Here is a 14,408-nt window from a genome sequence, read left to right as displayed (position 1 = left end):
AAATCGCTGGAGGGCAACTGTATTAGAGGGGCACCTCAATTAGAGGGTGCAACACTATTGTTCAAAGGGTCTGTCGGAGGGCACCACTATTAGAGGGGCACTTCAAATAGAGGGGCACCTCAAATACAGTTTTTACGGTACTTTTTGCTTTTCTAGTTTATTTTTTTATAGAATAATGTGGGTTCCGCTTTACGAAGTATTGGATCAAAATATTCCAAATTGGAGAAATCTCTCGATAAGAGAGATAAACTCCATAATGAGAGGATGGGGTCAGGTAAGAGTTCTACTGACCACCAACAACCGCAAATACAGAGGAGTATTGAAGCTGTGGGAAATGAGGTGAGTTGTTTTAAAAAACAAAGCTAATTTGTGTTTTATTTAGCTCTGAAACCATTTTTGGCAGAGGCCAAACAATTCAAGACGATCTTGAAAATCGAGGATTCCTGGTCTGCTACCCACGCGATAGAGTCACCTATATGGAAGGAATGGGAGCTTTCCCTATTCAATTCATCAAAATTCAACAATAATGGTAAGAGATTTAATGCTATACTCAATGTATTTCTTATTCTTTTAGAAGTAAAAACGTGAAAAAGACAATTTGAAAAAATACTTCAATTAAAACTTTTGTTAAACTTCTTCTTTTTTAGAGTCTCCAGCTCCCACTCCATTCTCACTCCACTCCTCTCGCAACTACTTCACCGTCTCCTATAACCTTTTTTATTTTCAACCATTCAAAATAATTTCATAATATAATTTCAGTCCTTAATCTCTCTTTTTGAAATAAAAGCATTATTTAGCACATACCGGGTTTTTTTAAATCACAAATTTGAAAAAGAGAAAGGTCCGTGAGATATATTGGAAAATCTGCTTCATTTCCAAATGCAAATCATTCAAGTTGGTTTTTCAAAAAATTTCAGATTAAACTTTATTTTTCAAAATTATCACTCTGCTTTTAATAACAGTCTTCTGCGCAACTCGAACCAGCCTTCAATATGTTCAAAAAGCGAAAACGGAAGTTGATGAGTATCAACAGTTTTTAAATCGTAATTCTTAATAAATTTTTCACTATTTTTCAACTGTTCAAAGCATTGTTTTCGGTTTTTATGACTTATTTTCTTAAACCAACACCCCCCCCCCCCATTCTGGCTATCTCCCTCTGATGAGAATGTAGGTTTTTTAAACTGAAAAATTTTAAGTACTTTTACAGGAAATTGACTTTTATTTGAAAGATGCCGTTTGTCATAACGGGCATCATTTGGAAATTTGACACTTTCCATAACTGAAAAGTATACCTCATTTTTGAATCACTGCAAAATTTTACACGCGTGGAATGTGATCACTTTTTTGACCATATCTCAACCGCAGGTCACTATTGTAAGTTTTGTCTTCAAAATCATTAAAGAAACTGAAATATTACAGTCATTATTAAGCAATACACCAACTCGATAAGCTTCAAATATGCTTCTAAATTTAGTAATGTTTTCAAATAATAATTTATTAAATTTTGTTTTCTTTCATTCTGATATATTTTTCGCCCATTTTCTTATTTTAGGAAAAATGCTTCACAAAGTTCAATCTAATTATTCTTGTAGTTCCTTCCGTTGGTTCTTTGATCCCACATCCCCTTTCTTCCGGAACAAACTAACCAGACTTGCACGTCTTTCAAATTTGAAAAAGAGAACAAGAAAACTATCTGTCAAGTCGTTTTCTCTTTCCGTCCAAATAAACGTCCGTATGTTTCAGTTTTTTCTCTTTCTCTCTCATTTCTCTTCAATGCTTAAGCGGGGTGAGTGCAAAAAAGTGATTGTAAGGTTTTGGACAGGTTAAAGCGCGGCGGGAAAAAGAAAGTTCCTCGAATAGAAAGTGATTCCAAAAAAATGAGTGTTCTGAAAAAAAAACTGGTTTCAGTCTAGTTTTTAAACAATCGTCACAAAAATTCATTTTTCTTTTTGCAAGTGTTTCCCCCCACAATTCAACATTTCAATTTTTACTTTCTATTTGATTAATTAGAACAAATATACGAATTCCCTTATCATTATTTATTGATTTTGAGAGAGAAAAAGGACAAAGAAATCGTTATACTTGGTTTTACTGATAAGCCGCTGCCTATCAGTAAAACCTCCTGGTTCAGAAGTTAGAGGTTACGATCTAAACGTAGATTTAAAATGACAGTGACTGAAAAGTTCCTAGTTATTTCAACTTCTGATACGATATCAAACCGAAAAATCGGAGATGCCTCTGTGTCTCTACAATAAAAAACTTAATGTGATGTGAAAACGAGAAAGGGAAATTTTTCTCTGGGAACACACTGAAAGATAGGAATAAAACGTGTGAAAAGAAGATGAGGGGGGAAGAAAAAGTGAGTCTTCCTAACATCGTGACTCGGGTAATAGAGAACTTTTCAATTTAACAAGATTAAAACTGTACAAATTGGTTTTTCTAGGTCCGACATGTCTGAACTATGATCAGAAACAAAATCAAAAATGTAAATATTGACCATTTTCATTTTCCCCTTCTCGATCCCTTTAGCCTTTTTCTATTCATCCCATTTTCAACGACCAAATGTTCCGCTTGCACCATTGGACACGCTAAAGAAGCCAAGCTCCAACCGCTTCCCCCTCACGCTCACTCTATATTTTTCTCGTCGTGCCAGCCTCCGTGAATTGAACTAGTAGATAGTCTGCAAAAGGGGAAACTTTTGAAGAAGATAGGGAGAAGAAGATAATTTCAGAGCATTGAAGTACATGATTCTTTTTCTTTATGTCTCAACTTTTGGAACGAATTCTGTCTACATGATAATGGCCAAAGTGTGTGGGAAGCAAGACGAAAAGGAAAAGGAAGGTGGTTACGATAACTTCTTATTTTGCTCTTTTAGTGAGGTAAATGACGCAGAAAAATCAAAAATTGTGAGGAAGTAGAAGCAAGGGAACATTTGGCACGCCATATTCTCCAGGAACCATGCTCATAAATTATATGTATAAACTAACTGATACAAAGTTTTCTCACAAAACGTGGATGTTAGTCTATGAACTCTCCCTCTCTTCATTCAGTTCAGTTATCAGATGCACCACCACAAAATCTAATCCCCCCGACCACTTCATTTATACATATCTGGAAAATGAGACCTTTCTCCGCGAAGTCTTCTTCTCTGTTGACTCTATTTCTCTGAGTCTCTCAATCATCGAGAAAGAGAGTTTTTATCTATCTATAGGGAAGCAAGCATATATGTCGATGCGAAACGAACTATAAACCGCGAACGATTCCGTTCTTTTTGATTTTTTTTCTCTTTTGGTTTTCAATGATTGTTCTGATAGTTCTATGTTTTAGCCATCAGTCTTCTAACTTCTACTTTCAACACGATGGCCTCTAACAGCAATGTAAAAGGAACAATGGCAAATGTTTGTTACTAATTTATGTTTTGCGACAACTAAGTTCTGTTTTCAGTACGGACGGATTCGTGGGATACTCCTTGATCAAATTCGTGAAAACAACAGTTTTGGAAGTGTATGGACGGAACATGGAATTATGCATTTGAGTTCGCCGTTTTTTGCTGATTATCAACAAGTGGGCTGGATTGAGGGTCAACACCAGTATGTTCATTAAGACATGAAAGTATTCAGAACATTCAAAACGTTTCAGAGTACACTGGGGACAACATCAGATCGGACCAAAGTATTATATTATAGTGGACCCATGGAATCCCCAAATGTTGGATGGAAAGTTAATAGTACGTTTGATTACACTAACGAACTCTTTAAAACATCGAATTTTCAGCTATTTGGATTACTTGAAATAAGGAGTAACCCCATTCTGTTGCCTTGCTTCTTCTATCAGCTAGCTTCGGGGATAGGATATATTAAAGTGCCTTTTAGTGCTGCAAATTTTTCCCACGCGGAATCCATGAGGTATAGTTGGAGTCGGTTAGTTATCCTTAAAATAGTTCAGTTTTAGCTTCGACGCCACTTTAGTTCTTCTTGATGATCCAGAAAAAGTTGAAAATGAGAATGCTACCTGTTTCTGGGCAGTTAAGACTTTGGTACCAAACGAATCCCGAATTTCTTCAATTTTTCATTTGACTCCACAATTTGCTCCAGAAAATACCAGGACAGAACCAATTGTCAATGATCCACCCGAAGTTCCAGTAGCCGAAGAACCAACTCACTGCCGTGCCATCATCATGAAAGTTTTGCAAGATCGTAATTATTTAGTTTGGGTGACAGAGAAGAAAGCAGTGGCCATCATGGAACCGTGGGTATTTGAAAGGTACATATTTCAAAAATTGAGAGTTTTCAGATGGCATCGAGAATTCTATCGAGACATCCATACCCCCTTGGGAGTGGAATTCAGTGCTGTAGTTCTACCGTACACAAACCACGTGAATCGAGACATCTTTTGGGAAGTTGTGGTAATTTTTTGTTTAACGATTCATTCACTAAATCACTATTTTTTAGCAACTCAACCACGATTTCACTGTTCCTGTATACAAGTACAGAACAGTGAACGCAAATGAAATTGAAATTGAAATGGTCGCCAACTTTGCTCATACCAAGCAGTTTCCAATTGGATCCGCGTTGGTGCGATCGAAGGAAAAAGCAACACTTGCGTTGAACGACACGGTAAGAAATACATACTCGTTTTATAGTCTTTTGATTCATTTTCCAGGTCTTCGATTTCGAACGTGTCGAACATAATCAAAACCAATTTATTGAGAAGTTCAAGGAGTGCACACGATTAAAAGTCTGGTGTCGCATAAAAAACCAAAGTTTTGCGATCCGAAACGAGGAGCCAGCTACACTGCACAGAAAACTCCTCACAATTTTTTCAATGTCAGAAAAAGAGGAGAGTGAATCAGCAAGGGTGAGTTTTATTGGATAGTTGTTACAAACAAAAATGGTATTTTGCAGCAAAGAAGAAAAGAATTGACTCAGATGCGTTTGGAATTCAATGCTCGAGAGAATCAGGTAAGTATTTTGTAATTACTGCATTAATTTTCAAGTGTCTTTTCTATAATCGCTATGCTCCTGCTCAACCAACAATCACTCATGAAAGAAGAAGAAGTGATAGACCGAGTGAACAATCCGCAAGCAACGGAAATGAATCGAGAAATGATAATAACAAGGTCAGTCTAACACTAAATACTTGGAATAATATTGAAAAAAAACCTTTCAGGTTCATCAAACAAACTTCGTTCGGTTTGATCCCTGGGGAAGAAACAATCTACCGGATTCCGACGATGAGGAAGACTACAGAGGCCCCAGCACATCAACCGGAATCCGGGAACCAAGGGATTGTCAGAATGTAAGTTTTCCTATCAGAAACGGTTATTGTTTGACATGTTGCTCAACAATTTTCAGAAGCACTATCGAAGATAATGCACAACTTGTTTCCTCTGCTCCCAATAAGGTTACTTACACTGCCGGTTTCCTGGTTTTCATAATTCTTTATCTCTTCTTTTTTCAATCTTCCTATCTAACTATCACTCCAATTCCTATTATTCCTACGGTGTTTAGATTTTTTCAAATTTATATAATAACCTTTTTTCAATTCAAAACAATCAATATGATTTTTTATACCAAACTCAGAAAAACTGTGACTATTATGGATAGTGTTTGGGAATCAATATGTAAATCACCTATATAAGGTAGAGAAAAAACGTTTCTGTCTCTAACTTATTACACCAAATTTTCTACTTTCTAGAATTGTTTCATATTCCCGTTACCCTAGTATAACTCTCATTAAGAAAAACTGAGCAGAAGTCTTCTCCAATTTCACAATTCTCATCTGACCTCTCTTCGTCCTCGCAACTACCATATTTCATTTTTCTGACAACCTAACCAAAGAAAATCTAAATTTGAGGAGGACTTTTCGAGGAATTGAACGATCCATCTTTTTCTCTCTCGCCATTCAGAAAATGTTCTCTCTTTTTTTTGGGAAACCGAATAGACATTCGAAGGGAGGGAAAGAAACGAAGACATTGCCCTTTTGGTGACATCAAAAAATGGTTGTCTCCATACTAAATGTGAGAGAAGGCATTCATGAATATTTTATGGTGGTAGATTGAGACAAATTTTCTCTGGATTTGATGCAAAAAGTGACAGGGTTTGGTATGAAACATGAGAAGAGTGCGTTTCTTTCAATCCGATTAGTTTGGGAACAAAATAAGCATTATTGTCTGTTCCAAAACCTTTAAAAAAACAAATGGGAGTGAAAGGAACGCACTCTTCTCATGCATAAACCAAAACTTTCTGTTTGAGGTTAGTACATGTTAAAACGAGATTTTGCCAAATGTGAGAGGAATAGTGTGAGTTACATTCGAATTCACAAAAAAAAACACTGGACGTAGCTCATGACGTTTTCAAATCATAATAAAATTCTCTCCAAAAAACCAGATAACCCTTTTGCGATACGGAAATGATTTCAAAATTTTTTTTACAAACCCAATGTACAGTACCGGACAAAAAGGTATCAACTTTGGCTGTTTTCAGTGGAAAATGACCAACTTTGACAGTATATTTCGGTGTCAGCTGATTGTCCGATGAACTCAATTTTGTACGGCTGAACAGAACAAGAATAGTACATCATTTTTGTAGTAGACCATTTTTCTGTATGGACACTACCATGAAAGTTACAGGTAAAGAAACCCATTACTCCCTGAAATCGACTAATTTCAATGCAAATTTGTGAAATTTTGGAGATTTTCACTTTGACAACATATAACTTTCAAGATAGTGTCCATAAAAAAAAAGGTCAACTACAAAAATTATGCACCATTTTTGCTCTGTTCAGCCAGTACATAATTGTGTTTATCGACAATCAGGTGACACCAAAATACACTGTCAAAGTTTTTCATTTTCCACTGAAAACAGCCAAAGTTGTTACATTTTTGTCCGGTACTGTATATTTGATCTAAAAAAAGAAAGAGACACACGTTCTATCCGTTTTCCCCTTTCTATCCTTCTCCAAAAGTCCATTTCTTTCAGAGACAACAGTTTCTCCACAGAGTGGGCAATGTTCATTTGAGAAAACAGAACAGACATCTTCTCCAATTTCAAATCTCTCTTTTCTTTTCTATTTTATTCCTTGAAACTTCTGTTTTGCATTTTTTTTGCAGATTAACTAAACAAAAAGCAAATTTGGACAGGGTTCGCCGTGAAATTTGGCGATCCATCTTAACAGACTAGCTTTTTAGGGAATTCTCTTTTTTTGCAAACTGAATAGACATTCAGAAGAAGAGAAAGAAATAGATACTTTTTCTTATTGGGCACGTCAACTAGATGAGGTAAATATTCTAAGTTCATTGAGAAAGAGAGAAGAGGTTCATGAATAATTTATGATGGATTGGGAAATTTTTCTCTGGAACTGCAACAAAAATTCGATGTGGTCGGGGACTAAATCAAGAATTTTTCGGACTCATTTTCTTCTTTCATCATCTTTCAATAAGGTGATCATCAACGAACACAAACTGCTGTCATGTGAATATAATTGTTTCCGCACTAGCTGCTCTCTCAGTAAAACATAACACTAAATAAAGATTTACGAAGCGAAAACTTGGGTGCCTCATGCCATTAGAAAGAAATAGTTTGATCTTTCCTGTTTCCGTTTTTGGGACGTCAAAATATGGAGGTATCCTTGCTGAACCGCAGAGAAGGAGTTCATAAATATTTCATGGTGGAAAGTTGTGACAATTTTTCTCTGGATTCATTGCAAAAAAAGACAGGGTTTGGGTTTATGTATAAGAAGAGTGCGTTCCTTCCAATCCGATTTGTTTGGGAACAAAGGATCCCGTTGTTTATCGCAAGTGTCTTCGTTTCACCAAAACTTTCAGACCCCTTTGTTTAATATCATTGGGGATTTTCTCTACATGCACCATTTCGTTAATTTCGAACACTAGGCGCCACAAAAAAAGCTAGACAACATTATGTTTGAGGTCAAAATATACATATGTGCCGTTATAAGAATACACAAGGTGCATATTCGACTTTGAAAACAACCGCGAATGTAATTGGAATGTTAATCTTCAAGATTTCAAAATTACTGGATCATGTTTCGAACATTTGTAAAAAATAGTTTAGCTTGAAGAGATCCCGCACAAGTTCCTTTCTGACACACATCGAGCCATGAAGAAACACAGACATGTCAAAACTTTGCCTTGTCTTTCCTCTTGTGAATAAAAACTAGGAGAAGGGATAAAAAAGTGCAAAAGAGCTGGGAAAAAGAAAATGTTCTAAAATTTTGCTATCTCTGTTTCTGTATCTGAGCATTTTTTGATGTTCTGAATGCTTGCAACCTTCTAAGAGCGACATTTCATTGTCAAGTAATAACCAAATTGGAGTTTCAACATTTCAATTTTTCAACTGTTTTAGATAATAAGAAGATGACCTATTATTGAATACAGATTAATTTGTTTGCACAAAAATGGACAGCAATTCAAATCTAGGAAACTACATTCGTTATTCCTGATCACGAGAAAACTACATTTCGTTATTTCCTGATCTCGAGCGTTTCAATCTATGTTTTATACATTTATTCAATAAACCTAGAGGACACTTTTTCAAAACACACCTGTCATGGCAGTACCTATCACAAATCGCTCAGTTCACACTTTCAAAATAACACTTTATCACGAACAATTGGTGCTTAACCCACGAACAGATAATTGAGAGAAATAACAAATGTGATGAGTGAGAAACATATATTACAGGATTATTAGAATGCCGGTGAGAGTTGGGATCATTACAGTCTGATCAGAAAACTACAGTACCCCTGACCCAAAATTGTAGCAGGATATTCAGATTCGGACGACACTACTACTCAAAATGGGAGAACGAATTCAAAACACTTGCATTAGTCAAATCAGATCCACGATTTCTCCATGCAGGATATTACTAGCTCAGTTAGGTCTTGCATCATCCCTGGCTTAATCAACGTTATGAAAATTTAGTTAATTACATACTTTCAAAAATCGATTTCATATTTTTTCTCTTTAAATTTTCTAATCGTTCGGACCAATCTCATTTCTGATTCTCCTTTTTTTCTTTGGAACTTTTTTCCCAAAAAAGGACTTCGACCTCACCAGAGCCGTCTCAGTTTCTCCCGGCCTTCTTTCGTCTAGCTCGCAATTTCGTTTTCCATTCCATCATTCACTCCCTTGCTCCACCTCTCTCGCTCAGAAGAGGGCGTGGCGCCGGCGCAAATGGTCGGAAGATGCAACTGAACGTTTGCCCTTTTTTCTTCTTTACACTCTACTAGTACATACGTACATCCATCTCTCAACTAACGCTACGGGTTAATATCGGTAACTAGCTCATATTTTGTTAGAAAAGTTGCAATGGAAAAATTCAAAATAATAAGGATTGTTTGTATAGTACACTAAATAATTATCATAGACTCTGACAAAGTTGCCAAAACAGGTTTTCATGACCTACCGGTATGGGACGCGGTGTGTCCAGTTGTTTCCTAATCATGCTCTTTCTCCTAACCATGATCTTCAAGAAAAATTGAGTCAAACATCTGATTCCTCCACCGCGTCTTTTCGAAGTTGGATTCATTTGAAAAAGCAAGTATTTTTTATTTGATAACAGGAGAATTCCCATTATTTATTAAACCTCGAGTTATATGTACTCTCTCACATCACTCAAATTTTGCCTGCTACTTTTTTTCATTATCAGTTCTGAAATTTTCACTTGATTTGCTGTTGAGTGTACTTTTCTTATCATGAACAATTTTTCATTGTTCGTGGCTCTTTTTACCGCATGGTCTATTTTTAGTGGTTGAAGATAAGGAAGAACTTTAGTTACCGATAAATTTTGTTTTAGAATTTACGTTCCAGAGCATCTTCTGAAATCAGATAGATCTCGCAACCATAAGGTTCCTTGATTCAATTTGATCCAGGAAAAGTTTGCTGAGTTACATCAAAACATTCATCATTTTCCCGTCTCTTTCAACCCTTCGAACTCGCCTGTTACAATTTACAAACGAATCATATCTCTCAAAAAGTTGTGCTGGTCATCCCTTCTTTTTTCACATACAAAAAAACTTTCTCCCAAGCAATTGGCGCTCAACGTGTGATATTACACTCAGAATGTGAAGCTGAGGAACATAGACCTACAGTATACCAACTGTCTTAGTTTCCAGTCCAAAAACTTTTTAACATGTGCCAGCTACCCGCATTGCTTTTACTTCACATTTACCTTACATACATTGATTGATGCTTACAGTATCATTTTCCCTACCGACATTTGTTCCTTCCTACCCATGTCTCTAGAATTAGGATATTCTTGGTGCTAACTACATTATTTCGTTTTTTTTTCTGATTTTCAGTCAGAATTATTTCCAATACTTTTGACGTCCAATACAATCAATTCAGAAAACCTATCATATTAGATTTATATGTTACGATAGGCAAAACGAGCGCTTTGAAAAACTGGTTGTAGGGCTCTAAAAAGTTATTTGGTGGTTTCTGAAGGCGGATTGAGAGATTACTGGCAAACTTATATATTTTTCACAATAATAAAAACAATCTTCGTGATAGTGTAATTTCTTGAATTTTGACATTTCGTCATGTCTACAACTCCGTGATCCACTTTTTGCATAATCTACGCAATTCTGAATACAATATTTTGCCTTTTTTTGTGGGTTCCTCTTTTTTTTTTGAACCGACCAACCGAACAAAGACGAGAGAAAGGGTCAACTAATTTCAAATCACACTAGGAGGTGTAAGAACGCATTTTAATACGCCGATTCTAATGTTGGAGAGACAATTTTCTGAAACGCAATTGGAGAAGGTTTGACACTGTCGAAAGTCGTGTTTTTAAAACATGGTGACGGGAACCTGTCCGAGGTTTTTATATAGTTCATAGCGGCGAGGACAACGAACTTTCTTCGAAACAAAATGGAAGATTGAAAATGTAGGTAGGAAGTTCGAGTACCCAAAGTAGTGTAAAAAATAAGTAAAAAACGAGAAAAAATTAGATTTTCAAAGTTAGTGATGTCTATTTGGAAAAAGACTAGTTTTAGTCGCCCCATAGTAGCATATTCTCAACTCCGTTTGTCTGTATTCTCAATGAAACTATGAGAACAAGTGTTGTGAGCCCTAGAGCGAGATTTTTATAAAAACAGAGTAACAGTATATATGCCGAAATTTGATCTCCAACTTTGGGTTACGGTAGTACTGTAGGTGCTCAAAAATCGAAAATGAAATTTTATGCTTTCGATCGTAGAACGCTGTAATTTTTGGATTGAAATGAATAGCGTTAGTGTAGTTTTTGCTCGAAATCTTTGAACGGTCGAAAACAAAAAAAACAAGTTTTTGCTTTGTGAGAACCTACAGTACTATCGTACCCCCGGAGCCCGAGTGCAAAACTTTTTGTATGGGTTAGTAAAAATCTACAGTATGTTCGACTTCAATTTCTAGGCTGTACAATGCATACAAGCTCTAGGCCCACATCTTTTGATGCTAGTCTTACAGGGAATGTCTTATATGATCTCAAGTTCACGAAATGGTTCCATAAAATGGTGCTATTTTGATTTAACACAACACCTGCCATCTACTTTTTTCCGGTAAAAAATAGATGATAGGAGATGATCTGGCGCCAGGCTAAAATTTATCACCACAAGTGTGACCATTTATCATTTACGATTGGAGTTTAAGTTTACACACCCACAAGATATCTGTGAGATGAGAGTCTTTGGCATAACTGTTGTCCTGGTGAAACTTAACACCACATGCTGTTTTTCAGTTTTTGAAAATTTGAAAGTATGATAAACAATTGTTGTTCGGTCCATGATAGTTTTGAAATAAGACATAGCAAAACAAGCAATAAAATTTCGTACGCTCCAAAAAAACATGTTCCAAGCAGACCTCTTACAAAAAGTTTTTAAAAATCTACGGACTTTAGGTTGCAATAAAACAGGAACGTTTTCAAAGTTAGAAAGAAATAAGGCCGGGCACACAATAGCAGTTAAATTACACACGTGCTTTAACTTTTCTTCTTTTCTTAATTATTACAAAACTCAGAGCGGAAAAGTTAACAGAACCCGTTTTTAAATTTGAGAAGAAAACCAAAAGTGTAAAATGTCTGAATTTCGGGAATGGTGGAAGAAAAAATTTATGAGAAAAATGTACAGTATGAAGTCTCAATGTTTTTCGAGAATTTGTTTCTAGTTTTATAACTTTCCACAAATTGACTTTTCCAGAAGAAAATGTCGAAAGACTTTCTAAGATATCACAAAAAAGATCAATACCCTCTCTTGAAAAAGGTCAGTGCCTTTGAATTACTGTATTTGATTGATTTATAAAATATACACTTTTAAAGATGAAGATTCATAGATCGCGTCAAATAGCCCTTTTGATTAACAGGCAAAGAAGATCTGCCAATTTTGTATGATAATTTTCCACATTTCTCATATAGTATGAAATCAGAAAATTCAACAAGCGAAGAGCTATTCACTCGAACTAGTTTATTCTCTCCACTTCTTGGAAATTCAAATGTTTGCCGGTTTTTAGATTTTGAACTTCCTATCATCATTATTGTTCTGACCTTTCTCATATCTGATTTAGCTACGTTTTGGGTTCTCAAAAATCAAAACATTTTAGAGCGTCTTCCCGTTTTCTCTTTTTTTTTTCTTCAAATTTTCAGTTTTCACATTCACCGAAAAAAGAAGCGGGGTGTCGGAGAGAGGACACGGTGGAACTATAAAACAAAAAAATCATTCGCACTCGTCACTTTTCCTCACCTCCCTTTTCCATTCGAGACTATACATTGAAACGTCTTTTTTCATTTTTGTTCTCTTTTTTGAAAGTTTATCACTTTTCACGATTTATATTCTTTTTCAAATGCGATCTTTCTTTTTTTCAGTTTTTTTTTGGAAAATTGAAAGCGTTGGAGAGGAGCGTTAAACGTGTCAGTGTAGGGTGTTGTCAACTATTTCCCTAAAGACAAAATTGTCGACAACTGAAAGGCTGAATGATGAGCCCCACATGGTTTTCCCCGCAAAACTAGGCTCATCATCGCCTTACTAATCTCTTATTTCAATATTGTTCCAATCTGTTCACTAATTCACTTTATTTATCTCTTTTTAATCTCCTGTTATCAGGAATATTCAAATAATTATAATTCAAATTACCGCTCTTAATTCCCTTTTGTCAGTAAACACGCTCTATCGCTCATCTACTCTCCTCCGCATCAACATTATTTCGTTGTCGGCGGCCGCGACGCGTGTCCGCGTAGCGGTCGACCGCGCATCTTATACCAATCTCGTACAACGAGAGAGGACCGTTCACCTACTTTTTGGGTAGAATGCGTGAGAGTGAGAGAGTCTTCCGGCGAAATAGATCCTTATAATTTTCCAGGACTATTTCTAGCCACTTTAGCGCGTACTGACGCTAGGAAATTCCTAAATCTCCACCCTTTTGGGCCCTTTAGGCCAATTCAAGCGATCCGCGGTTGTGACCGCTCATTTGTCTACTAATCGACCCGCGGCACATCCAGCAGGACGCTTCTCCTAAATATAAAATTATCTCTCTTAAATTTATCCAAATCTTTCGTAAATAAATGGATCATTGTCTTAAAACTTGTGTTCTGTTGTCACATTGCTCATCCTCACACTTATAGCCGTTATTCTCACATTTTATCCAGTTAGGGAAGATTTTATCCGGAGCGGGTCTGTCTCCGACCGCATTAAAGGCCCGCCTCCACATGGTGCATAACGACCGTTCATTCTAGTAATGATTGGCCAGTGACACGTCCTCCGATTTATCGATTCGTCCGTAGAACTTCCCAGAAGTAAGCCGGAAATCGCTCAATTAGGCTATTTTACGTCTATGAGCAAGAATCGAAACGAGAGCGGCGCTAACTGTAAAAAGAACCGAGTCGGCTTCCCTTTCTGAAAAATTCAAGGCTAGTGAACAGCAATCGTGGCATCAGAATACACTGATCCATCCAAAACTATAAAAAATTCTAAAAAATTTCAAAAATTCTCGTCAAATTCTTTTATATTCGCGATATTCTCGTCTTCTGCTTCCAAACATCTCGATCCGCGGCTGAAATATCTTCAAACTCGACTACAACACTGTCAAACAAGAAGAAATCATCGTCAAGGAGCTGAAAAACTGCATAGCAGAAGTAACGAAGGATATTCGCAATATAAATTTAGCCGTCGCAGTCTCAAACTCGTAATATAATCCGTATAAATCGTGTTTTCCCCATGGAAAACCACGAAAACGGTGGAGTAAAAGAGCTGATAAAACGATAAATCGATCGGTTGGCGGCCGTGACAAAATCCCATCGGGTAACCTAAAAATATCTACAAAACCTATAAAAATTGTCTCAATAAGTCACATTTTTGTGCGAAGAGCGATTTTTCAAATCAAATTTCCATAAAAAGAGCAAATTCCGACATCGGAATGC

General features: G+C 36.3%; 2 protein-coding genes across 2 annotated transcripts; both read left to right on the top strand.

Moving 5' to 3' along the window:
* Positions 1-175: 175 nt before the first annotated feature.
* On the top strand, positions 176-527 carry GCK72_022307 (uncharacterized protein; the record flags this gene model as incomplete). Its single annotated transcript, XM_003106861.1, has 2 exons — positions 176-339; positions 383-527. The coding sequence occupies 2 exons, from the start codon at positions 176-178 to the stop codon at positions 525-527; spliced, it is 309 nt and encodes a 102-aa protein (XP_003106909.1).
* A 2,832-nt stretch (positions 528-3,359) lies between these two features.
* GCK72_022306 (uncharacterized protein) lies at positions 3,360-5,372 on the top strand (the record flags this gene model as incomplete). Its single annotated transcript, XM_053734748.1, has 11 exons — positions 3,360-3,398; positions 3,445-3,590; positions 3,640-3,727; positions 3,775-3,905; positions 3,952-4,248; positions 4,294-4,405; positions 4,452-4,616; positions 4,663-4,857; positions 4,905-4,961; positions 5,170-5,298; positions 5,355-5,372. The coding sequence occupies 11 exons, from the start codon at positions 3,360-3,362 to the stop codon at positions 5,370-5,372; spliced, it is 1,377 nt and encodes a 458-aa protein (XP_053578314.1).
* Between the last annotated feature and the right edge of the window lie 9,036 nt (positions 5,373-14,408).

The sequence above is a fragment of the Caenorhabditis remanei genome, chromosome X, assembly GCF_010183535.1.
Source record: "Caenorhabditis remanei strain PX506 chromosome X, whole genome shotgun sequence".
Lineage (NCBI taxonomy): Eukaryota > Metazoa > Nematoda > Chromadorea > Rhabditida > Rhabditidae > Caenorhabditis > Caenorhabditis remanei.
The sequence above is the reverse complement of the archived record's forward strand: the minus strand, read 5'-3'. Positions and strand labels throughout refer to the sequence as shown.